This window comes from Vidua chalybeata, chromosome Z (assembly GCF_026979565.1).
Source record: "Vidua chalybeata isolate OUT-0048 chromosome Z, bVidCha1 merged haplotype, whole genome shotgun sequence".
In the NCBI taxonomy this organism is placed as follows: Eukaryota; Metazoa; Chordata; class Aves; order Passeriformes; family Viduidae; genus Vidua; species Vidua chalybeata.
In genome coordinates this window covers 28,030,011-28,056,263 of record NC_071570.1, presented here as the reverse complement: position 1 = coordinate 28,056,263, position 26,253 = coordinate 28,030,011, and the positions used below count along the sequence as shown (strand labels likewise).

Below are 26,253 nucleotides of genomic sequence, written 5' to 3'. Positions count from 1 at the left end.
GTCTCTGCTAGTCCAGAGGTTAAAAGTTAAGAGGTGCTTAGCAAGGAAACTAGTGTGGGTATGTTCATACCCAGGCAGGCTGCGACTAGGTCTGGAACAGACCTTGCATGAGTATTTGTATATGTGCCTGTGTTTTACCAATGTGCACTTCCCATCTGAGACAGTTTTGCACTGGAGAAGACTCTCAGGCTTCCCCATGTGTGTGGTTATAGTGTTAGTAACAGTTAACTTTGACAGTGAACAAAGAAACTAAGTATTCTGTGCTATTTAAAGTGAAAAAAACCCCAGAACCCACCACTTCTTTTTTTTTTTTTCCATCTATTTTAAAGATACCATGAAACATGTATTTAAATGCCCTATTTAAAAGTCCTACGTAGGTGAAAGCTTTTTATGAAAAAAAAAATTTCGAAGAGCATGCTTTCTAGTTTAGGGTTTTGTTCTGTTTGTCCTGCAAGGCTTTTTCAGATATATTCAGTCTTAAAGGTAAGGTGTAATGCATGCTGAAAGCATTGCGTTATAAAAGATCTCATTTTATATCCAGTTTTGATAGTAGACTTTTCTCCATTCTGTTTCAAATTTTTTATATTTCCCAAGGCTCAGCTGTGAGAGATCCACCAAAACTAATATTGTGTTCAGGACAGAAATACTAGAGGGGCGAAGAGGCTAGAGGGAGCTGTGAGTTGATTCTACCTGGTCCTTGCACTATGCAGTGTTGAGCTCTGTTTTATCTACAGAGTCCTGATAGTGGCATTACTCCATTTGGTGAAGTAATGGAACTGTGTTTCAATACTATATTGATTTTCTGGAACTGCATCACAATCATGCTTCTGGCAACAAACTGCACTCTGATACACTTCTTTGGTGGCAACTAGTGATTGACGCCAGTCATCGTTAAAAAATTAGTCTAGGAAAATACTGTTTAAAGATGCAATAGATGATGCTGAATTGCCAGATACAATCTATCTCTGTCAATTATATTGATATTTCCAGTAACTAGTCATAATTTATGTTTTTTTAGTTATGATTATCAAGTTAGGTAACTTTAGCAGACTGCATCACTCCTTTTCTGTAATGGGAGGGGAGAACTTGAAATACATAGCTCCTCTCAGGTTCTTCTTCTTCCTCCACATACATGCAAATGATTCACAGGCACTGTTTTGTTGATGTTTGTTGTTGTGCTCTTCTTGCCACCAAATGGTGGGAACAACAAAAAGGCAAGCACTGCTTCTTCCACTTGCCTGCTACAGCACCAATGTTTGTGCAGTGAGCTATGTCAGTACTGTAACCTAGCTGACTAGAAATACAGGTGTGTGCAGAAGGGAAGGGTGACTGCAGGTGGGATAGACCTACCTTTTACTACAGCAGTGTCTGTTTACTCTGGTGGGAAGAAAAGGTCTGAACTCAGACCTACCCCTGTTGAACTTTGCTCCTCAGTTTTGAAACTCAGGTCTGGAAAGGTTTTTTTGTGACTGTCCACTAGGTTGAATCTCAGCTTACTGAGAAATGGTATTTTTTTCCCCTTTGAATAGTGTATTTTGTAGTAAAACAAAACAACACCACAGCCAAACCCAAACAAACAAACTCACTAAGCCCAAACGATAATAGGTTATATTGCTGGGTATAGATTTTGGTTTTTTAAAGTGCTTTTAAATTACTAATTGTGTAAATAGTATGCTATAGTCTTGGATCCATGGTTAATCTTGAAGCTCTTCTTGTAATAGGACATATGATGAGATCTTCCCTGAGTTTTGAAAACTAGAGAGTAAGCTTTAAATGGTCAACACTTTACAGTGAAGTGTTGATGAAACAAATCATCTTTGACATGTATTCTCACAATTCTTAGGCCTGTTCATTTCCAACAGACTGCTAGTCCTGGCTTGTCTGTACAAAATTCTGAAAGAATGTACTGTGTGATATTGGAGAAAACAGTGTTTTCTCCACTGTGACTTACATGTATGTCCACATGGACTTACACAGCCATGGCAGGTATCTTAGGGTGCTTCTCATGCTAACAAAAATAAGCATATGCAATAATATGTGCTGTGTATCTCTGTTGTCAAATGGTTGTATGCAGTAAACTGCGGTCCTAAGCAGACATTCAGATAATTTGCTTTAACCCTTGCTTTTGCACTACTTGGGTTTTTCACTGACTTGTGTGTGACTAAAAGAGTTAACCTGCAATTAGACAGGAGCACTTCTGTTGGATCTAACTTAATTTCAGCTTCTGGATACTGATCTCCAGGTGTTTGAGTGTAAGTCCCTTTTATACATCTAGACATGTGGAGGAACTGATTTTTACCAGGAAACAATTAGCAGTGCTTGGGACTAGATGTTGTCCTGCTGGTTGGAGTCCTAGGTTCTCAGAAGTACTGCAGAGTCTACATAGTATGTCTGGCTACGTATGATAGTAACACTCAAAGGATTTTTGGGAAGTTTTAATAAAAAACACTAGTGCTGAAATAAAGAATGGTCCATTTTGGCTGAAATGAGCACTGAACACTAGATCCCCTAAGATAACCTCATATCTGAATGTAAATGCTGCCCATGTCTCTTACAAAAGATCATAATGGGCCACTCAATATCTGAAGTAGTTTTTACTGAGACTTATGTATTTGGTGAGCTTAAATGTGACATAGAAATTAAAAAAAAAAAACCAACAAAACTTCCTCTTTTGTCCACATTAATTATAGTTTTTAAAATAAGACTGTAACAAAAGCTAGAGTAGTTCTATTACTGGGATGGAATGATGAAGAGTATTATAGTGTCCTTTTCAATATGGCACTTTTATTGTTAGCAGAACTGGAGAATTAATATTATTCTGGGGTGAAGTTCTTAGACAAAGAAAGACAATCTTCTTGTTCTCTAATTATTCTTACAAAGAACAATTTTACATGGCATTAAACTATATTTAAGGAGTCCTTTTCTTCTCAGTAGCAATGGCAAATCCAGCATTCAAAGGATACTGCTCAGAGATGGACATGGTACTTACTCCTCAAATCACTTGCAGTAAGTCAGCATTTACAGATAGAATTCACATCTAAATTTTGCAAAGGTTACCTTCTGCTCCACCATCATGTTTGTCTTTTTGTCTTTGTACTTCTGCCACTGGCTAGTGTTTTTGTAAAACCCAAGACTTTGCTTATTCAGGGAACCCTAGATTATTTTTTTTAATATCTATGCTGTTCGTCTTCCTGAAGAACTGTTACTCCTCATTTGCTTGTAACACTGGAAAAATTCTTGCAATTAACTATGGTATGAGTACTTCGTGCTCATGGCATTCTATTTACTATATTAACCAGTCTCTTTGTAAACTCAAAACTTGTTAGTAAGTGGGAAATGGCAGTTTCTGCTACACGGACTAGTATTTGATGCTTCAGTTAAGCCTCTTTGGGATATAACCATGGGAGCACCTAAGTGCTCCAGTTTGGGAAGACTATACCATGTTTAGCATACAGCTATAAAATATTTTTAAGTGCAGCTTTCTTTAAAACTGACTTTGCAATGCAAGCATTCTGTAAGTAGCTAATGAACTTGCTTGGTTTTGGCTACTTTTTATTTCATGGGTACAGAAACACTGGGGCTTGGTTTCTTACATTTAATATCTGTTCTGATACTTACGCACAGGAGGGGGTGAGGGAGGCTTTTCTAGTTCTTGTTTCACACATAGGTTTTGAAGGCATGGAACCCTACCAGTTCATTCAGGTACCATGTAAGGAAAATTGTTCATTAAAAAAAAAAGTCATGCTAAAATAACCAGCTCTTAACAAACACTGTTCTTGCTCTTTGATTAGATGCTTCTTAACTGTAGTGGCATGCATTTATTGCTGAATATTTTTATTGAGCTGGTAAATATAGGCCTCTAAAGTAGGCAATTGGAGCCAAAACTTTTACACCAACTGTATGGTATCTTTTTTTTTTTTTTTTTTTCTCAGTTTGTCAAAATGCTAAGCAGTGTTCTGAGACATGATTTTTAAAAATTATTTTCATCTGAGTGAAGCCCTGACACCCACCTGCTATCTTGGGGTTAGAACAAGGTCATCGTAAGTGCCTTTCAGAAGTATAAGCTAAATTTTGAAGTGTTGTTTGCAAAGTGGTTGCTAATCTAGTTCCAGTACAACACATAACACTTTGTCTTTACCAGCCTCCACCAGCACTATCAAAGAAAGTGCATGAGCTGTCAGTGAGAAAATGTTTCTTTACATTATTTCAGTAGCAATACCTGTGACTAGTACTGATGCCATTTTGTGTTTCCAGAACTGTCATCTTCACAGAATGACAGAATGGGTAAAAGAGGAAGAGACCACAGTGGGTCCACAGGTGTCCAACCTCCCTGCTCCAGCAGGGCTGTCCCACAGCACATTTCACAGGATTGTGTCTGGACAGTTCTTGAATATCTCCAGTGAGGGAGACTCCACATCCTCTCTGGGCAATCTGTCCCAGTGCTCAGTCACTGCACAGTAAAGTCCTTCCTCGTGTCCAGGTGGAATTTCCTGTGCATCAGTGTCTGCCCATTGCCTCTTGTTGAATTGCTTGGCATCTCTGAGAAGATGGTCTACCATTGGTCCATCATCTTGACACCCTTCCTTCCAATACTTGTATACACTGATGAGATTGCCTCTCAGTTGTTTCTTGATGTTGAACAGCCCTAGCTCCCTCAGCCTTTCATCATAAGAGAGATGTTCCAGACCCCTCATCATCACTGTGGCCTCTGCTGAGCTCACCCCAGGAGCTCCATGTTTCTGTTGCCATGAGGAGCCCAGAACTGGACACAACACTCCAGGTGAGGCATCACCAAGGCTGAGTATAAGGGCAGGATTACCTTCCATGACCTGCTCTTCCACTGCATGGCAATTCTCTTTGTAATGCCCCCCAGGATACCATTGGCCTTCTCAGCCACCAGTACATGCTGCTGGCTCAAGGACAGCTTGTTTTCCACCAGGACCCCCAGGTCCTTCTCCACAGAGCTGCTCCCCAGCAGGTCAGCCCCAGGCTGTGCTGGTGCCTGGGGTTGTTCCTCCCCAAGTGCACTTGCCCTTGCTGAATTTCAGATGGTTCTTCTCTACCTGTCTTTCCGTCCTCTCAAGGTCCTTCTGAAGGGTTGCACAGAACTTGGAGGTGTCAGTCATTCCTCCCAGCATAGTATCCTAACTGAATTTGATGAGGAGAAATCTGCCCCTTTTTACAGGTCAAAGATGAACAAGTTAAACATTTGAGGCCTAGTATTGAACCTTGGGGAGTACCACTAGGGACAGGCCTCCAACTTTGCCACTGATTTTGACCCTCTGATATCTGCTATTCAGCCACTTTTCAATCAACCTCACTGTCCACTCATTCAGTCCACACTTCCTGATTTTGTGAATGAGGATGTTGTGAGCGATGATGTCAAAAGCCTTGCTCTAGTAGAGTAGATAATATTGACAATATCTGAGCTGCTTATCAGTGGAATGACCAGCCTAGTCGACATGTGGCTGTCCTTCTCGGCCTGTTGGGGCTCATCCCCATGGTACAGCACTTGGCATAAGTGCTTCCTTGACTGATGCTTACTATGTAGACCTGTCTAACTTTTCCCTTGTCAGCTGCTCTAGTGGGCTGTGCACAGCACTCTTTGCTCCATGCAGAATGTGTGTTCATACTAGTATATTTAAAAATGGATTTTGCCCTTTATCATTGTTTTGCATCTCACTATAGTGGGAGGTTGCCTGACAGTGCGAAGCATGTCATTGGGAGAGACAGGATTTGAAGCCATCTTAGGAATATCAGTGATCCAGTGAGCAAACTGCATTACCTGTCAGGAATGATATTTGGGCGTCTCAGAATGTTTGGCATAAGTGTCCTGTGAACAATCAGGGAAACAAACCTGGGACTCCCAGTTACAGGTCAATACAGGTTCAACCACTGCATCCAAAATTCAATAGTGTTTACTTGGCTGTAAGTTATCAGAAGGGAGAAACTTGCTGGCATGGTAATAATATGCTCAAAGTGAATTAAAGAGTCTTTATAGTTCCTGTAGTGCTCAATGGGTGATTCAAATTGATTTGATATTTATGAATATAAAATTATTTTGTTTACCTTTCTAGGTGTCTAATTTAGTTCCTTAATACAAATAAAATGATCCAGTTCTCATCTTTAATATGGAACAGTGATTTTTCATTTTCCTTTGAAAATTAACATGCAGCTGTAGCACTCTGGTTGGGATTGCAAATTGTTTGAAGATCAGGTGCTGGTGATGTAATGCATGTCTATTCAGCCCCTTCTTATGTCAATTCTGATACTTCCACTGGTGCTGGTGGAAACATGAGTTCAACTTTGAGGTGTCTGCACTCAGCATGCTAGTGGTTTACTTCAGGGTGTTCATTTCTGAGGGTTAAGTGAAAAAGCTCTTAAAACTGACCGTTAACTGACAATTTCTTAATGCCAAATATGTTGTTTGTGGGTTTTTAGCTGGAAATGAAAGGCATGACAAGTGCCAGGCCCACTTAAAGGAAAAGCTTTTTCACATGGAGAAAGCATGCCAAAATTAATAACCTAGAGATGTGGAAAAAGATGGAGTGGAAGTGGTTGATTGGGTGAGAAGTGGTGAGGAGTGTGATTGTTTCTGTATGAAGGTCTACAAGGAAGCAAAATGGAAGTTTGGAGCCAATAAGGAGACGAATTAAAGCTATTAAGAAGCAAAGAGAAGTTGGTAAAGACTGTGGTGCCAAATGAGAAAACCTCATTTTAGTACAGACATATCTTTGAGACAAATTCCAAATGTGGAGTAATAAACAAGAAGGATATGTATTCCTTCAGTTTTCTGCTGTTAACAAATTGCCAAGACATCTAGTCTTAATAATAACATAATTATGACTACTATTATTTTAGTGTTGTCTCTCAAAGTCAAAGATGATTAGAAAAACAGCAGTTAGACTAATTTTTAAATATTATCACTGTTTACCATATAATTGCCATTTTTCTCAATGGAAACACATGATGACTTGATTCTATGATTTTATATTTCTTCTATAATTTTCTAGGTTCCAGAATTCTCATCAGTCTATTGTCAAAAGCCCCAGCTTTGCCACTTTGCTCCATAGCTGTGAAATACAGCCATCAGAACAGAAATTCTTGTCTAGGCAATGATGAGACTTGATGGAGCATGCAAAATCACACTGAATGTCAAATCAGAAAATACTGTGTTTACATTCTTTATTGAACTCTGCTGTATTTTATGGAATCTAAGATAATACAGGATTGCCACTCTTATTATTTCAATGATTTACATAGCTTCATGTCCTAGTGCCATCAGTCTATTCTCAGTTCCTTCATACTGCACTACATGTGCAAGATGACACTTGTCTGTGCTGCTGAAGGATTTTATTACAGCCACTAAATTGATCTAACCAAACTTTAGAACAGAGGGTGTTGATTTACAGACAGTCCTATGGTTTCATGTCAGGACAAAGCAAGGAGTTTCAGTCTGTCAATTTTCTGAATCTGCTGCTCTGGGTGGCATTTCTACCAGTGTTGTCATATGACCCTTAAATCCCACTGACCACTATGATTAACATCAAAGACCTTGAAAGGTGCTGTTTCTACCTATCGGTGCCTCAGCAAGACCGCCTAAGTGGCGCTCCCCATGCAATTTGTCTTAATTCTCACCTTGTTTAGTCTAATTAGTTACTTGTGAGTGGCATAAACAGCCCTTATTACAAGCTGAAAATTGTTTTGCAAAGGAAACTACTGAACTTCAGATCCTCAAAAATCCATAAATTAATTTGAGGGTGTTTGTGAAATGTGAAAAGGAAAACATGCAGGTCATGAATAGACTTGCATTCTGGAGATTGCAGAGATTGAAAATGATGTCCCATCTGGAGCCTTCCTCCTTGTTTTCCTCATCCTTCTCCATGCCCCTGGAAAGGAGACTGTTGCTGTGCCTGCTTGTAAAACAGTACACAATCTCCTGCCTCACTAGCAATGTCTCTGGATCCCAAAGCAGCTTTGTGCTCTTGCTCCCTCTGCTTCTGTTATTTGTAGAGATGTGCTTGTGCTGCTGGTCTAAGGGGTTTCTTCATTTTTTTTCTCTTCTGTTTTTTTCCCCTCCTTTAAATTGTAGCTCTTGTAATGGTTCTGAGGACTATAGATATTGTTCCTGAGGACCATGTATAGAAAATATCCATTCATTTAAACTCAAGAAAACTGGTGGTGCAGGAAGACAGGAAACTATAATTTAATTGTCACATGACTTTGTAATAAAGTACTGTATGAAATAACAGTAGAAATCCAAGCTAAGCTTGAATTAAACTACTTAATATTCTCCCTTAATATATTTACATAATATTTACATAAGTTCTTTAACAGTAGTCTGACTGTTAAAGAACTCCATTGCAGGGACATTTTAGATAAAGACTGCAAAGGAAAAATTGTTTCTGTACAGAGTATCAAGGCACTAGGGGAACTAACTAGAAAGCCTGGTTATGGATTGCTTTTGGGCCTTTCTAAACCTATTTTACTAACAAGCATGAATAATGGTATTTCTTCCTTTCTGTTTTCTTCTCTTTTCTGCTTGTGTTGCAAGTGTAGCTAAGTTGGATTTCCTTGCTGTAGAATGGAGAGAAACAAATGTTTTTAGACCATTCTTATTCTAGATGCAGCATAGCTTACCTTACTGCATATAACGGCTGTTGTAGGAATGCTAATATCTAGACTTCTTTCAGAAATATCTCATTACATTGTTATTTCAGGATTCTTTGTTCATAGTCTAGAACCTGACATTAAGTTGGTGTTTTTTTTTTTTTTTTTTTTTTTGTTTACTTCTGATAAATACTTTTAATGACTAGATGTGGAAAATAGCTGTACATCTTAAAATGAATTGTCTAGTTCTAAAGAGAGAACCACCCCTCTCTTGGCTTCCTGACAAGAATTTTCAAACAGAGCAAAATTTAAGAAGAAACTACAATTTTTTAGTGTCATAGATTTCTTATTATTTTCACTATAGATAAATATCTATCCTAAAATTCAACCTAACATAGTTTAGTTGCTCTTAAGTCATTAAAAGCTAATGGTTAGTTCTATCCAGTTTTGCAATTAAAACAAATTTAAGGTAAAGGTTTATTCAGAGAAACCTTTGTCCACTTACTTGCACAATTTAGAGGAATAATCACTTAGCAACCTAGAAAAATTCTGAAGATATCTATATTCCTGGAATAAGTTACTAAACTGAAGTGAGAGCTTTTGGAAAATAAAGCTGAGTACTTGATAATACACTTTTTGTTACCTCATTTGATTCCCCAAACTCTCGCTTGATTTGTGCTATGAAAATGAGTTTTTCAAGGTTGTGTGGAAGGACAAAAAAATGAAAACCTTAGAGAGATGGACCATCATTCAGCTATGGGAGTAACTTTCACAGTCAGTGATAAATTATTGGTGTGAATGTTTCCTGCAACACTTCAGCTGGTTGCCTACCTGCTGAACTTGAGCAGCATACTGTAACAGCATATGGGGGCAATTGGAGAACAGGCATTTAAAATAAATCCAGAGAATTGCAGAAGTGAAAGCAAATCCAGTGTTTATTTTCCTTCTTTTAAAAAAAAAAAACAGTTTAACACTGCCCTATACATAACCTACAAGTAGCTTTATTAGTCTTTAGTGTAAACAGCTCCATGTTCACTGTCATTATACCAACAATTTAAGAATTTTGTTGGGATTTTTCTTTGTTCTACTGTATAAGCCTTAATTTTAAGTACTGGACACTGATTTGTCCTCAGCTTTACAACTCTGCCACCTTCCATGCTGTTGATGTTACTAAATATGCGAGACTGTAATGTTTGTGCTGTCCTACAGCTCAGTGTAAATCTGTGCTGTGGAAAAATCTCTTTACTCTTCTAAAGTTTACTAAGATTCTTTATGAGACCCTTTTGAATGGTAAGCTCAAATGGAAGAGGAATGAGGTTAGATAAACTTTCTTATTTATGTTTGTTCAATAGCAAGAGCTTTATTTCCCAGGATATAGTAATCCTAACTCTTGGGATTTCATGTGATGGCAATAAATTTTAAATGCTGTCAGTGGTTGTGTTACGCTGCCTGTTTGTATTAAACTCTCCTACCTCTTTTCTTTCCCTTCCTTCTCAGGAAGCCATGTGTGGGCTTCCTGAGCATTTGGTTGAGATTCACACCTACAGTGTCATCCATTTGTTCCCCAAACAGACTGTTTTATAGGATTGCATACCTGTGAATCGTAGAATTGTTAAGGTTGGAAAAGACCTGTAAGATTACCAAGTCCAACAATCAGCCTAGAACCAGCACCATGGTCACCACTAAAACATGTCCTCAAGAGCCATATCCACTTCCAGGAATGATGACTCCACCACTTCCCTGGGCACCCTGCTTGATAACCCTTACCATAAATAATTTTTTTTCTTAGTGCATACTCTAAACCTCCCCTGGTGCAAATTAAGGCTATTTCCTCTCATCCCATCACTTTTTACCTAGGAGAAGAGACTGACCCCCACCTGGCTACAACCTCCTTTGAGATGGTGCTAGACAGAGACAAGGTCTCCCCTCAGCCTCTTTTTTTTCTTCAGGCTATATCCCCCCATCTGCCGCAGCTGCTTCTCATATGACTTGTGCTCCAGTCCCTTCACCAGCTCTGTTACCCTTCTGAAGATGCCATCCACCTTAGTGGATGTGCCAAAATGTTACCAAAAGGAATTGATTTCAGAAATGTTTGAAGTTATGTGCTTTCCTAACTTGTCTGCTGTGTAATATAAAACTTACATTAATTGATGCAATAATTACAAGTGAACAGTTTTTCTGCTAATGGAAGTCCACAATTGCTGACTTAAGTAGAGTTCTGTCTGCTCATAGGCATCGAATTTAACCTGTATTTAGCTGTATACATACATGTTTTGTATATATTTCTTAGTCCACAGTAAAATGTTGCAAGGTTGTTGTTTGGGTTTTTTTCCTTTTTTTCCTTTTCATTTTTTTCCATTCAAAAATGTGGGTATGCAAGTAGAGTGCAACTTTCCCCTCTGTTGTCCACATAGCTCATAGATTTTCAATAGTCTTTATAGAGGCAGTAACATTTCAAAGATAATAGATTTCTGGTAATCACTAAATTATTTTCTACTGACTTCCTATACCTTATGTCTTTTAAAGTACTGTACAATATCCTACTTCAAGCTGAAGCAAATTGGTTAAAACTTCAGGTCCTTGAAAATGTAATGTGTAGGAGTGAGAGTGGGTAGGACGGACGGGAGATCTCTGAAACCAGGTCTTGGAACTCGCAGTTTATTGTAGAGGACGTGGGTGCAGAGGCCCTGTTTGGAGCTGCCAGCCGCAGCTCTAAGCAGGCCCGAAAGAGAGAGCTGAAAAAGTGAGAGGGTAAGAGAGAGAACTTCCTGTTATAATCAAATAAATCTTCTTCAGTGTCAAATATTCTAATTTTTACTAACCAATCTGGTATAAGATACAAATCCTATAGCATTTATATACAGCCTATGAGAATCATTATATTACCATACTGTGTTACATTTTCAACCTTAAAAACTACTCTTTGGACCCCTTTTGCCAAGCTAGTAGGGTCTGCTCTGACCCTTGGACCTGTCTGCAAGCAGAGGGTACTGTTTAATCAAAAGGGGATTACCTTCAGCTGGCCATACTGTTGTTTTCTATTTGTTTAGTAACTAAAGCTTGGTATCCCAAAGTTTGCTTTTATTTCAATCTCACATATAGTTTCCATACTCTCAAAATCTTTTGCCAAGCAATCATATTTATAAGGCTTTCCTCTTTCATCTTCCCCAACAGTAATGGACAGTATATAATTATGTTTCTAGATAAGGTAGATGTATTTTTTACTTAACCTAACAGGTTTAGTGAAAGTCTCTACATAATTTTTCTCCCCTCAAATCCTGAAAAATGGCAGTTGTTACTTGTGATGTGATGCTAACTCCTAAGTGCTTAAAAATCTAATACTAAAGCTCTTAAACAGAAACAAAACAGCTTAGAAAATGCTTGAAGGCACTGCCTGTGCAGTATTACATAGCTACAGACCACATTCTGGAAAGCTTATATTTTGAACTTTATAGGTAAAAAAATGTGTATTAACTGATAACTGTATACAGAAAACAAGGTTTTTAGTAGCAACTTTCTAAACATTTGCTGACTTCAAATAAACCAAAATATAACAGCAAAAACAGATCTAAGAATGTAGGTGTAGAACTACATAAACCATTGGTGGGATTGGAGAGATTTTGATTTGGCTACATGGTTGTAACTTCCACTTTTTTACTATCTCAAAGCTTGTTTTGAGATATGAAAGTTGTTGATGTTTATGTACATTGTACATGAAAGTTGTGTGTAAGACAAAAAGCAAAATCTGAAATCGTAGTCATTACACAAGTCCACTGAGTGTGTTTGTTCAACTTTGTAATTTTAACTTCAAGATGGTATTGTCAGTTATTTTCTGTCCAGAAAAAGATTACACTTCAGAACAGTTTCCATACTTTGGAAACCGGTGTTATGCAATACTTTTCCCCAAATGTATACAATTTTTATCAGACCTCAGAGCATTTTTATGAACATGGTTCTGTGGTTTCCTGTTGCTTTGAACGGTTTGCAGAGCTTGTTGTCTCAGACTCCTTAAACAACACTGACTGTGCTTGGAGGCTCTAGTTTATGAATTAGTTTTGACTAGAACTGCACTTTTAATCACTCATTTCTTTTCAGGAATCTCTTCTCAAGCTGTTTAGAATAACAAAAGCTTGCTACAGCTTCAGAAAAAAGGGGAGAATATTTTTAAGACTAACAGGACCCTGGGAAAAAGCTGTGGGATTAGTATGCTGACATTTGGAAAAAGCAAAAAGGTTTTATCCTGACCTAAATCTGAGGATAAATCAGCAAATGCCTGAAATACCATGTGCAGTGTTCATGTTGTCTGACATGGGGAGAAATTTCCTTGGATGGCAGCTATTATAGAGGCTCAGAGTTCAGTGTATGCAAAATAACCACCTGCAAACCATGCCTACTGTGAGGGTTTGCAGTCCTCAGGACTGCTAGACACTGTGTGCTGAGCATGCTGTCTGTCATGTGGCAGGGTCTGCTCTGCCCAGGGCTGTAATGGCATTAAGATAGCACACTTTTTGTCCAGTCTCCACCACTCCAACCAGCTTGGAGTGTGGTTGCACTCCCATTTTGAGCACAGGGGTATTGTCCTGTTATTGTCTGCATGTGGCATCATCTTCCTCTGAAACTCTTTGTATGAAACCTGATGGATGAAATCTTGTGCTGTTTGCAACAAGAAAAAAAATCTCCAAGGCACATTTTGTTGGACTTGTTTTGAAAGCAGTCTTGTATGTGGACTCCATGTGCACCAAAGACAGGAAGTCTGGATAATGCACTGGAGTTCGTAAGATCCATGTTGGAGAAATAGACATTGACATGATCTCATGGAATTTTCACTATCAAAACTGAGCTGAGTAAGAACACTCCATCACATATACTTATTCATTCCCTTTTTGTCTTTCTGTTTGGGGAAAATATCTCTGCTGAGAAATTTAAAACTTCCAGGTGGCAGACACTGCCTGTGGTGGTTCCTTTTCTTTTAAAACTCAGTTCCCCCATGGATCAGAGTCACTCAGTGTTAGCCTATTTTGGTGTCTGCTTCTGCCTGGGCAGCTCTTTGCTCCAGCTCTTGCTTAAGAGTCATCGCCCACGTCTCTTTTGTCTTTATCTGCAATCTTGGCCTGATCTTCTGTCCATACAGGGAAGTTCATTTCCTCATTCTGGATAGTGCAGCAACTTCTTTGCCAAAACACTGTCAATTTAGCCCAGTATAGAGGAGGAAGGGAGGGTTGTATCTAATTTTTAACATGCTTTTTAGCATCATTAACACTCCATAAGGGGAGGCAAGTAGGACATCAAGTAATGTTGCAGAAGTTAATACTTTCTTTTCAGTGGCCTTATTGTTTTGAGAGGAACTAAGACAATGGAATCCCATTTCTTGAGAAATTATAGGTTTTATAGCATTCAAGGTAATTTTGGAGTCATGGTAAGCAATAGTGTGAGGGAAGAAATAAGCAAAAAGAGGTCTTCACTACTAGTGCTTTAGAAGTACTAGACATCAAAGGATAGTTTTTTTTAAAAAATTAAGCATATATTAATTATGAATTAGCAAGGAAAGTACTTTCTAACCTTCTATACTAACTTAAGCTTCCTTAACACAATCTTTGATTAGTGTATATTGACATTGAAGCAGTCTGCATATTTTTTGTAAAGGCTGTGTTAAGATGTCAAAATGGAAAGAGTGGTTGGAAACTATTCATTCAACTGTTAGTAAACAGACTTATCTCCCAAGTTCAGTTTAGGATTGATCACGTATCAATGAATGAATTTCTGTATTGATTATGGAAAAGCCTGTTATGACTCTGCCTGCTAAAGTGATACTTCTTATGATTCTTTACTCATCACATTGCTTCTTGGGTCCAGGAGGACTTGGCACTTCCTTCTTGTTAGTCTTTGTCTGACCACCATAATGTTGCAGACTAAGGCAATTAAGAACAGCAGGATACAAGCCTTAATGTTTTTACCATGCCTGAGGAGACATTCCTAACAGTCAAACTGTGTCACTATGGCATTCTTGTTAGTTTGTTTTCTTTTTGTTCAGCATCAGTATATTTCTGGAAAAAATGAATTACTTTGCTTTGTAATTAGTGAGGAGTTCTTGTCTTAGCTCCTATTAATGTCTTTAATGAGTACTGAATACCTTCTGATAATGAAAGAAAAAGAAGAGAAAGCTGAAAGGGGAAGAGTAAGAAACTGCTAGGGTGGTTTAGTTTTTTTACAGGATTGATTTTTCTTTAAAGATGTTCTTCCTTTCTCAACTTCATATGGAGGGGATGGTGCTATGCAGGGCCAACAGTTGGACTCAATGATCCTTGGGGATCCCTTGTGACTCTGTGATCCTGTAAAAAATAGGAGACTAATTTTTTATATATAGAAATAGATATTATAATTTTTAAGAAAACATATGACATTTAAGAAAACATTTGACCACCTTGGAAGGCAAAGAGGAAGCTATCTTCCTTTTTAATTAATATTCCTAAAATTAGTATTATTTCAGCTGAATTGATTGAAACTTCCAGAGGGAAGGCATCATGTCCTTATGTGGATAATGGAAGAGCAAAACTTTTATGTGAAGGTGTATTGGCCGAAGTTACAAATATTTTTATATGTTTTATACATTATGTGTTGCATGTTCACAGGTGTTTTAGGATATCTAAAATTTAAGTAGCTATATAATATGTTGCTACAGAAAAGTACAGATGATGTATTTGTATAGCAGCTTTGAAGGACTTCAATGGTGCATCAGTGTCTGATTCTATTACACATTTAATCCTGTAGATATATAGTGCATAACTTCCATTAGCTTGCAGAAATAATCTTGATAAATGTTCATTGTTAAGTGTCAAAACAGTGGTCTAATTCTAGAGTCATCTGAAGTTTAGTGTCTTTGTCAGAAAAAAATCCTAATTACCCCAGTAATCTGGCAAAACAATGATTTATCCAACTTGTTTAACAAAAGGGAGCTATGCTTTTTCCACAGAGTGAAGACAGCTTGTCATTCAGTAAAGCTGTACTTTAAGCATGGAAAGAAAAGACTAATTCTAGTTTTATCAAAAGTGATTAAAGAAGTATAGGTAAGCTTCATTTATAGTGTTCCATACCTAACTGTGCTGTCTATGCCAGACCCACATTCTGCCCTGCAAAGTGCTCTGCTTTGTCTTGAGCAGCACTGCTGAGCAATCAACAGGAACATGCAGGCCACCTGATCAAACAAATTGAGGATGTTTTGGTGGGGCTGTGGAAGATTTTTGTGATGACAGTGCTGGAGAGCAGCATCTCAGGGCTGAACAGTTGACTTTCACTGACACTCACTTCAGCCATATAGTACTCACCTACCTTTTACATATTAAAATCCTAACCTGTGGTGTGTTAAAAGTCCCAATTATGTGATATACTGTACTGGGAATGAATGAGCATCAGTGCTAGTCAGATGGATATTCATTAACCACACATCTATGTCTTGGATTCAGTTCTTCTTTGATCTTTCATTAACATGGTCAGAGCTTTTATAGTTTCCTTTCAATGTTACTATTCATCAAAACAGTTGGCAGGCTTCTGAGATAGTTTTCCATTTTTTAATGGGCTCTTTAATTTTCCAGGGTTAAAGAGTTGGTGCATTGTATTAATATGCATCCCTTGATATTGACATATGCTTAACTGGGAGGTAAATTATAAAATAGATCTAATATTGAAGACAACTAAAGTTTAAAAATGATTGAAGAAGTAATTGTAGATATTCAAAAGAACAGAAAGAAGTAGTTTGTTCTATTAAATAAAAGGCCTATAAATGCCATTCATCTTTGCATAACATTTGTGTGCAAGAGATTTGGATCAGCTATGCAAAAACAGCTATGCAAGCTATTACAGCTTGTTAATTTACAAGGAAAAGATGAATTGGTGCTGAGGGTACATTTCTGTGGAGAAGTACCATGTGCATTGATCCCATTGGCCTCCCTTCATTCTTTATCTTTCACTGAAACTCTGTTTTACCGTCTCTGATTTATTCACCATCCTTCTGTCATTTCATCCAGCATCCAGCATAGGAGAACACCACATCTGTCATCTGGTGAACTTCAAGGAATCTTGACTCCCATCTGTGTAATGCAATTCTACTACTGAAAGCTGCTCTTCCTGCTGAGTAATAGAGATATTTCATAGAGTTCACATGTACCCCTTTGTAGTGAGGTCAAATTAAAACCCTTTAACTACAAGTACCCAAAATTCTGAGGGAATTTATTTTGGGGAAAAAAAAGTGTTAAAAACATACCTCTGAAAATAAAATGAGGGCAGGTCAAAGGGTATGTTTTTTCACACCCTGAAAATGAGAGTCAAAATACTTAAAAAGTTAAATTAACCTAAATTCCTGGGACTTAATATCTTTGGAATTTGATGACAGCATTCCTTTAAAAATATAGCAATCAATTTGTCATTAAAATGTAGTTAAATTTAAACTGACAGCTACAGTATCATAGAATAGTTTGAATTGGAAGGGACATGAAAGATAATCTAATTCCAACCTGCCTACATGGGCAGGGACACCGTCCACTAGACCAGGATGCTCAGTGCCCAATCCAGCCTGGCCCTGAACACTTCCAGGGATGAAACAGCCACATCTTTTCTGGGCAACCTGTTCCAGTGTCTCACCATAGTCACAGCAGAAAAGTTCCTCCTAATGTCTTATTTAAACCTGCCCTCTTTCTGAATGAAGCCATCACCCCATGTCCTATCACTACATGCTCTGGTAAAAAAAGACCCTCTTCCTCTGCTCTTGTAGCCCCACGTTAGGTACTGAGAAGCTGCTATAAGGTCTCCCCAGAGCCTCCTCTTCTCCAGGTTGACCAATTCCAACTTTCTCAGCCTTTCCTCATAGGAGAGGTGTTCTATCCCTCTGATCATCTCTGTGGCCTCCTCTGGACTCCCTCCAGCAGATCCATGTCCTTCCTGTGCTGGGACCCCAGAGCTGATGCAGCACTGCAGGTGGGGTCTCAGCAGAGCAGAGGGGCAGAATCCCCTCCCTGGCCCTGCTGCCCACACTGCTCTGGATGCAGCCCAGGACACGTGTGGCTTTCTGGGCTGTGAGTGCCATGGCTGGGTCAGGTCCAGCCTCTCATCCCCCAGCACGCCCAAGTCCTTCTGGGCAGGGCTGCTGTGATCTGCCCATCCCCAGCCTGTGCTGGTACCAGGGTTGCTCTGACCCAGGTGTAGCACCTTGCACATGACCTTGTTAAACCTCATGGGATTCCCATGGGCCCTCTCCTAGAGCTTGTCCAGGTCCTTCTGGATGGCATGCCATCCTTCAGGTGCATCAGCTGTGCCACTCTGCTTGGGGTCAGGTGTAAACTTGCGGAGGGTGAAATCGGTTCCATTCTCTGTCACTGATGAACACTGGGACTCTGAGCCATTAGTCACTGCCCTCTAGATGCAACGGTCCAACCCATTCCTTATCCACCAAACTGTCCATCCATTGAATCCATCTCTTCCAGTCTAGAGAGAAGTATGTTGTAGGGCATGTGTCAAAGGCTTTACATAAGTGCAGATAACTGACATCCACAGCCATCCCCTTATCTACTGATACAGTCACTCTATTGTAGAAGGTCGTCTTATCACCATCTTAGTGATATTAAAATGTGTTTAGATTAATGTGCAATGCTGTATGTCCTGCTAGTGGTCATGGGGAAAAATACTGAAAATTCTAAATTACAGTAAGGTTTTTTTTGCCTCATGTAATTTCATTTGCTAAGCAATTTACAATTTAAAATGTATTTTATACATTATTTAATGTTGGCATAAGTACCTTCGGGTGTAAAGCTCCAAAGAATGAGGGATTCACAACATATGTTCCTGGCCTTAATTAATGTTAGTTTTAGAGTAATTGCAGTGAATCAACCAGTTCAGATCCAGATTGATGAGAATAATCAGAGTATTAGGAGATTTTGGAGAAGAAGTGGACTTGAAGTTATGCACATTCTGCAGTGTGAGTGTAATGAGAGAAGTTACACGTGCATTAATACCATTTAGTTGGTAGTGTCGGTGGGCAGTGAAGAGCCGAGAAGATGATGGGATAGTGCTGAATCTATAGTAGAAATGTCTGTTTTTATCTGACTCCACAACTGGATTTTTGCCTTAGAAGACTTGAGTTTTGCTTGCATATATGTATTAACAAACTTACCTGCTCTATGCAGCAACATATACAGAAGTTGTCAGGCAAAGTTTATTGTGCAGAGTAACTTGTGTACATCCAAATGAGTACACTGGCAGATAGCTTATGTGCAATGATAGTATGTACAGATTAAATTCATTACTTTTTCTCTCTCTCCTTCAGGGAACAACCCATCTTCAGCACCCGAGCTCATGTCTTCCAGATTGACCCAAACACTAAGAAGAACTGGGTTCCCACCAGCAAGCATGCTGTTACTGTGTCCTACTTCTATGACAGCACAAGAAATGTCTACAGGATAATCAGTTTGGATGGCTCAAAGGTAAACTAGAAAACCTAGTTGTCTGAAACATTTTTGCTACTATTTTCTAGTTTGATGTTCTTCATGTTTTTTTCTCAGATGCTTGTATCATTATCTGACGAACAGATTACTGATGTTTTAAAATGGTAACATTGCCTCATCATATGTTTTAAGCGTTTATTTGTAAATTCTGTTTCCTGTGTAGTTGTGCTGACTTCAGTAATTATTGCTGAATTGGAGTACTGACCTGTACCTTGGTTAATGCTATGAGAAGGCTAAAAAGACAAAAAATCATACAAAAAGTACTCATAGGGTTACAATAACTTGTTTTCATTTCTGTACTCAGTCATTTATCAATATAATTAGCTTCAGCGTTATGAAGGACATCTGTTCTGTGGCCATAATCACTTAGTAAATCCTTTGTTATGTAATCTTCCAATTTTCGCTGTAGAGAATACGAGGATTGCCTCCTAATAAAGCCTACCTAATAAATGGTAAGCTTTTATCTAGACTCAGTTGCTTTGGTTTTAGTAGGGGGTTTTTTGTGGTTTTTTTTTTGTTTTTTTTTTTTTTTTTTTTTGTTTGGTTTGTTTTTTTCCTCTCTTTTAACTAGAAAAGATATTCTGCTGAGCTGCTCCTCTTGTAAAATATGTCTAAGAAATTAATTTGATGTGCAGAAAATCCTTGACTGTTTCTACCCACATAACAGTAACTTTACAAACACTGTAGCAGAAAACTCTACACTAAGGGCATTAAAGATATACAGACTGTAATCAAAAGTTGTGATCCTTTCCAGAGACTTTGATTTGAAACTTTTGGAAATGCATCAGTTCACAATGATTGGAAATTAAATACTCCATTAAAAGCATGGTGGTATTCACAGAGATCTTATGACTACTTATTGAAAGCTGAAAATTATTACCCTGCATTTTTTAAAATATCCAGATTATTGCTATTTTAAATGTAAAGGGAGATTTTCTATCACAAAGAAGTATATAGAAATTGATCTCATAGTCAAAAATCTCTGCTTGAAGTGGCTAAGACTGGTATCAGAGCCTACCAGATTTTTTCAGCTTTAAGTCTTTAGTTTTTTCCCTTCTCAACCTTCCTTCAAATGATCCAATTAGTACTGTCAAATAATTAAAATACCTTTTGAGTCAGTATTAATGATAAAGACACTAGGATTGGAACTAGATGAAGTATAAAATCAAGAGTACCAGTTATAAAATGTAGTGTTTTAACTGATCTGGAGAATATACAAAATCCTTATTCTGACATCCACTGGGGTTCCTCTGTCTTCATCCTGGTGCTGTAACTCCTGCTGAGTGCCTGCTGAATTAAATTGTCAAGTAGTTGTTCACCTATTTAGTTGTTTTTTTGTCTGCTACAACATTCCCTCTACATCCAGTACTAATAGCAAGGTACATTAATAATTCAGTTCAACACTTTTATTTACACTGTGAGTGCTGCAATCCTAATAATGTTTTCATCTAAGTCTTAGATGAAGATCTAGAATCCCAGTCATGGCAAAGAGTTCCATTCTTTCAAGCATTCACCACACTGCTCTGAAATATACACAGGTGAATAACAGAGGGACACATGGAAGAATTTTAAGTGGGTTTCCAGCATAATTTCCAGTGAGTTCGTTCATTTTTACTTAAAACTCCATCCTTTTTTTTAGCATGTCTCTTTATAGACAATATGGTATGGTATGTGCAAAGAGTTAAATGTAAATATAAAGGATTTTTAAGTTTGAGTGCACCCAGATAGAGTCTTTGCTGTATGGCATATAGCTGGGTGTCAGTAACACTGCTGACAATGCACATGTTACCAGTGGCTAAAACCACTTGTCAAACCCTACTGGTTTTGAAGCTGTCATGCCCCTTCCTCAGAGGAAATAGATCCAGCCAGGTTTATTGTACACCTGGGTGCTGGTGGGGTTTACAGCATCATTTGGGTTTGTATGGTGGAGAGAATGATGTGCTCAGTTCTCAGGTGCTGAGCACTAAGTCAGAAGGTAAAGGCAGCTTACATGTGTAATACTGCAGTAGGAATGTAGGAGAGAGGTATACTATAGATTTGAGAGGTAATCCTATTTCTGTCCCACACCCTTCTCTCTCTTCAGGTTGGTGCATTTCAAAAGTATTCCTGGATATAATTTAACTTCTCTACTGATTATCATCAGTCATCATCAGTCATTAAAACTTTCTTCTTGAAAACAAAAGGACACTTCAAGACATGATTCACTCCCCTATTGTGCATTGCAGTTTCCAACCTGAATTTGCTTATGGGGTTAATTTTGCTTTGGTTAATTTTGAAAGAGAGGTTTTTTTTTTTCCTTATTTGAGCTAGGTTTAGCCAAGACAGGTCCTGCAAACACAACTTCCTTACTTTTAATGCTTTTTGTATGATGTTTTCTGAAGCTACAGTCTCCTCTTGAATATCTTGCACCAGAAATGATGTATGTCCCTCTATCTTGACTACAAAAAGTGTTCTAGGACCATAAGGTGTTCAGTGTACAGGCTATCTATTTTATAATCATGCACAATATTTGAAGCCCTGTTGCCCATTGCAGAGAAAACTTGATGCAAGTACTCTGATAGAACTTGAATCTGGTTTCTCTGACCTCTTGAGTAAATATCTTTTATGTGACTTTTTTCTCCTACCAGTCCTGGAATCAAAAGAAAGCCTGAAAAATAATATTTCTTATGTAGTATGGCATGACAACATTGAGCAGTTGTTGCTAAGGCTTTCAGTTCTCATTAATTAACTACTCATTTCAGAGTTCCTTGGAAAAATGTGTTTAGTACTTCTTTCTCCTGGGTGATTGAACAAAGCTTCCGTTGTTTCTCCAGTAACAGTACAGGTAGACATTAAGATTATTCTGAGTCCCATTGTCTTTTGCATTTTGTCTCTCGCCATCTCTGAGAAAAGGAAGGAGACCAAGTATAGTGTGGTTCTTGCTATACTAGTTAACTCTCTGATAATTTTTTTCACAGATACAAGGTAGGAAAACAAATTTTATATTAATCTAGAACAAGAGAAGATTCTGGAAAAGAGTGGTTTCCCAGTCTGCAGGTTCCATGAACCTTGCATATATTATTACTCAGTCAAGTCTGTCATTGGTGTTACTGCAGATGATCTTGTTATTTTAATCACTGTCTCACTTTAAAGTGATAATTTTTAAAATGCTCAATAAATGTTTTAAGTAATACCTGTACACACAAGTGTTCAGTGATTTTCCTTTGAAGAAGTTAGAAAGTTCTGTGTCTTAAATTATTATTGCCATTAGTTTAAGCACAAGATAGACCACTACTATATATCTTGCAGCTGTTAGGTTTGCAGCTCGTAAAATGAACAGCTCAGACACATGCCCTATTTTCTTATTGCTAAAGTAATATGAAAGGGAAACATGAAAGTTATTTTATAATTCCAAAAAAGCCTGAAGATAACTAAATCAGTTTTCTTCAAAAGCTAAATGTCTTCCTGTCAGATTGACTCTGTTCTGTTTTTAAGATCTTCTTGTTCATTTATGGAAACAACATTCTTAACAGTTGATGAAATATTTGACACTTGTTATACTGATAACTCTGCAGTGAAATCTGCATTAGAGGAGAGCAGTTAAAGCAGAATGGCAAGCAATGGACAAGACAGGCTTAATTATAAATTCTGATTTTAAAAAGAAATGTTTTTTAAAGCTAAATATACGAAGGCATGGTATCTAGTTTTTTCCAGAGGTAGCTGACACTGGACAGTATTTGTAGGATGCTCTAGCATTACACTTTTAAAAGCATAGTTTTGGATGTGAGAGACCTAGCATACCAAGGCTTTTAATTTAGAGAAGATGGAAATCCCTGATTTCCTTTTAAAATTGGTAAATTCGGTGAAAGGGCTTTTTTTTTTTTAAATCATTGGGATCTGAATGTAGTCTTCCCAGTCTTTGGAGTAATGCTGTGTACTGAAGTGAAGCCTCTTTACTTTTCTTTCTTGGAAAATAAGAGGAAGAATCACAGCAACTCTCTCTCCACACTATTATTTTTGAAGCTTTCTTCCTGCCTTTCTCTCTTGGAAGAAAGCAATTTGACAGTCAACATAACCCAGCCTAAATGCAGACTGCTGACAAAAAAGCTATCCCATTCTGGACCCAGTGGAGAACCCTATTCAGGTTCTCCATGGTGGAGCCTGTCATGTGGTCAACAGAAAGCATTTCTCTCAGGTTTTGACTAGGTTAAGCTGCTGCCAGCTATGCTGCTGTCACTGCCAGAAATGGCAGCTGTGAAGGCCTTAAACCTGTGTTTTGCTTGGAGGTCTTAGCTCTGTGGCATTGGAATCCTTTTCTGAATTGAGGAAGACCTCAATTATGTCCATGACATAATACTCACTCTCTCAAATATGTGATGCAAGTTACAATTAATCAAGCAATGGATGGGCCTGAGCTTAAGCAGACTAGACAACATAGCTACAGCTTGAGCTGGGGAGAAGAGTCGGTCCTACACAGTCCCCAGGATATTTAATTTCAAGCATGTTACTGTTGACAGCTTCCACAGGAAGTGAGATTGAGCATTAAATGAGCTTGCACATCTCTGTTTCTGGGCTTCCATCTTGTTAGTTCAAATGTGGGCTTCCAACCACTAACAGTGCAAAAGAAGACAAGAAGCATATAAGTAAAAAAAGAGTTCCAGAGCACTTCCTTTATGAGAAGTCCTATCTCATGTGCTCTCTTTTGTCCTGTGTGCTATAGACAGCAGTTTTCTAGGTGGTCATTTGGAGGTGATGGTGCAAGTAGAAGTCTGATGGCTTTATGTGAGCTCTGAACCTTATGCCTAAACAAAGGAGAATAATGTTTTGTGTACCAGTGACTTCACTAAGCACCTTCTATTTGAAAATCTGAGGGGTGTCTTTCAGACAATGTTGGAGATAGTTCTCCATTTTCTGGTCACACAGTAAATCCTAACTTTGAACTGATGAGGGTTCTTGGCTCAAATGTAAGCTTTCAGGCATTCCAGAATTTTCAAGGAGTTGTTCATAGTGGTAGGCAAAATTTGTATTTAGAGACAAAGATTATCAGAAAGAATTGGCTATGTTCAGATTTGCTCATCTTCATTAATGTGAGAAGCTGCCAAAGTCACCAAGAAAAAGTTTTGTTAAATTTATCTATGCTGCAGTAGCTTTGCAGTAGCTTTTGCCTTTCTACATGTTGCAATACAATGTATTCTTTTGAACTTTCTTGCAATACTCCTCTCCACTACTTCATCTGAGAATTACTGTATGAACATGGGTGCTGTTTGTGAGCTTGGCTAGCCAGGCTTGGCCTGTAGAATTCATAGAAAATTTTAATTTAGTGGTAGCTGTGCTCCAGTGGTACCCAAATCTCTCAGCAAAAACAAAGGGTGCAAAGTAAACTCCTTTAAATAACTACTTATTTCAATACCCATCCAGAAGTCCATATCACTCAAGTAGTATAGATTGATTTTGACTTTAGAGGATCTTGGTCTTAGGAGAGCAGTACTTGGTCTCTGTGATGTTAAAGTTTCTCAGTCACCATCCTGAGAAAACAGTGTTATGTTCTTCACATCTATACAGTCTGCACTTCACATATGTACTCTTTAATGTGATGGAAATACTGTTGAAATTCACAGTGAAACTTAGTTGCTTTTAGTAGAACCAGCATATCACCTAGTAATTTCATTTTGTGTTTGTATTATCAGAATTTACATGCTGGAAGATATTTTTTGCATCCTGTAGATGCAAGAACAAGAACTAGAGAAGAAAAATTAAAACAAGAGTAGCTCCACTTCTGTAATTGGTGTATGACCCTGCCATTGTTAGCCTTGCTTGTATGTGTGTAAAGGAAACAGATTCTTGTAAAACTGAGATTTAAAAAGAAAATGTGCTCCTTTGTATTACTGAGTGTTTTTCAGCGAGAATCTCATATGCTCATATGAGTGGGGGAAGAGCAGCAGTGGGGTTGACAGGCAACTTGAGAAGCACTGCTTTAAGGGATAAAGAAATACAGGTGTGAGACAAAAAAGGACTTTGATAGTCCTTATATGTAGAAACTTTAAAGGACTGCTTGCAATTGTGAATTGATGCCTACTCTCCTCCCCAGCTTTTTCCTCCTTACAATGTATGCAAAAATAGCCTTTGCAATTCTAGATGGCATTGAATTAGAAAACTGTTTCCTAGTTCCCAAAGTGTGTCTCATTCAGTGTATTCAGATAATTGCCTACAATATCGGAATTTTCAATTATGAGTTGTCTTTAGAAAAAAATAAAAACCATGAAGCCCATTTTTTACAGTTATTACCTTTTTCAGGCAATAATAAACAGCACCATCACCCCCAACATGACATTTACTAAAACATCCCAGAAGTTTGGCCAGTGGGCAGACAGCAGAGCGAATACAGTCTATGGCTTAGGATTTTCATCGGAACATCACCTTTCAAAAGTAAGTATGACCAGTGGGAGCTCTTCAGCCAGTGAAGCTACTTAAGTGTATTTTATTCCTGCTCACAATATCTTGGCTCAGTACTCACTACTGTTGTTATTTAAAAATAATTTACAAAAAATTGTTCTGTATAAGTCCTTATAATATGAAAGCACAAGAGTAAGTGTGATATCTGCAAATTTTCTTTAAACTGATGAAGAAAAGGAGGGGATTAAAGCCTATTACACTTTATGTTGCTAATGATTTCTAATTACTAATTTGCTAGGTTTTTCTTTTTTAAAAATTGTTCTTCCATTACAGTTTTTCCATGATATAATTTAAAGAAGTAAACAATTTGGTGTTTCATGTGTATTTAGATCTCCTAGAAAAAAACTGTTTGTAGTCTTCAGATGCATTTTTGTCTTTTAGGCTACATTCACTTTCACTTTTCTACTATGTAGTACATCAAATTACTGTTATTTCAAAGTTTGTAGCCTTAAAGTAAAGCTAGTGGGAAATATATTCAGTGTAAAAGAAAAATACATTTTCTGCTGGAATGCAAAAGTTGAAATGTTTGTTGAAGCAGTATGTGCCATACATGAGTTTCTTTTCTCACACATGAGTCTACTTCTGCAACAAGGACATAGACCTCATTCCAAGGAAAGAAGAAATCCCTGTTTCTTAAACTGATGGCATAGGTCCTCTGAGCATCCTTTCTACATTACTTGTTTTTGCTACTGCCCTGGTAGATGAGTCCAAGAACCTGTAC

The 26,253-nt window shown here is 38.0% G+C and overlaps 1 protein-coding gene across 1 annotated transcript in view; it reads left to right on the top strand.

Moving 5' to 3' along the window:
* The window catches only part of HOMER1 (homer scaffold protein 1), an 87,707-nt gene that overhangs the window by 5,214 nt on the left and 56,240 nt on the right, over positions 1-26,253 (top strand). Inside the window, exons 2-3 of the mRNA XM_053932055.1 lie at positions 18,923-19,079; positions 25,374-25,505. Coding sequence (XP_053788030.1) covers positions 18,923-19,079; positions 25,374-25,505 — 289 coding nt within the window. The remainder of the gene's footprint in view (positions 1-18,922; positions 19,080-25,373; positions 25,506-26,253) is intronic.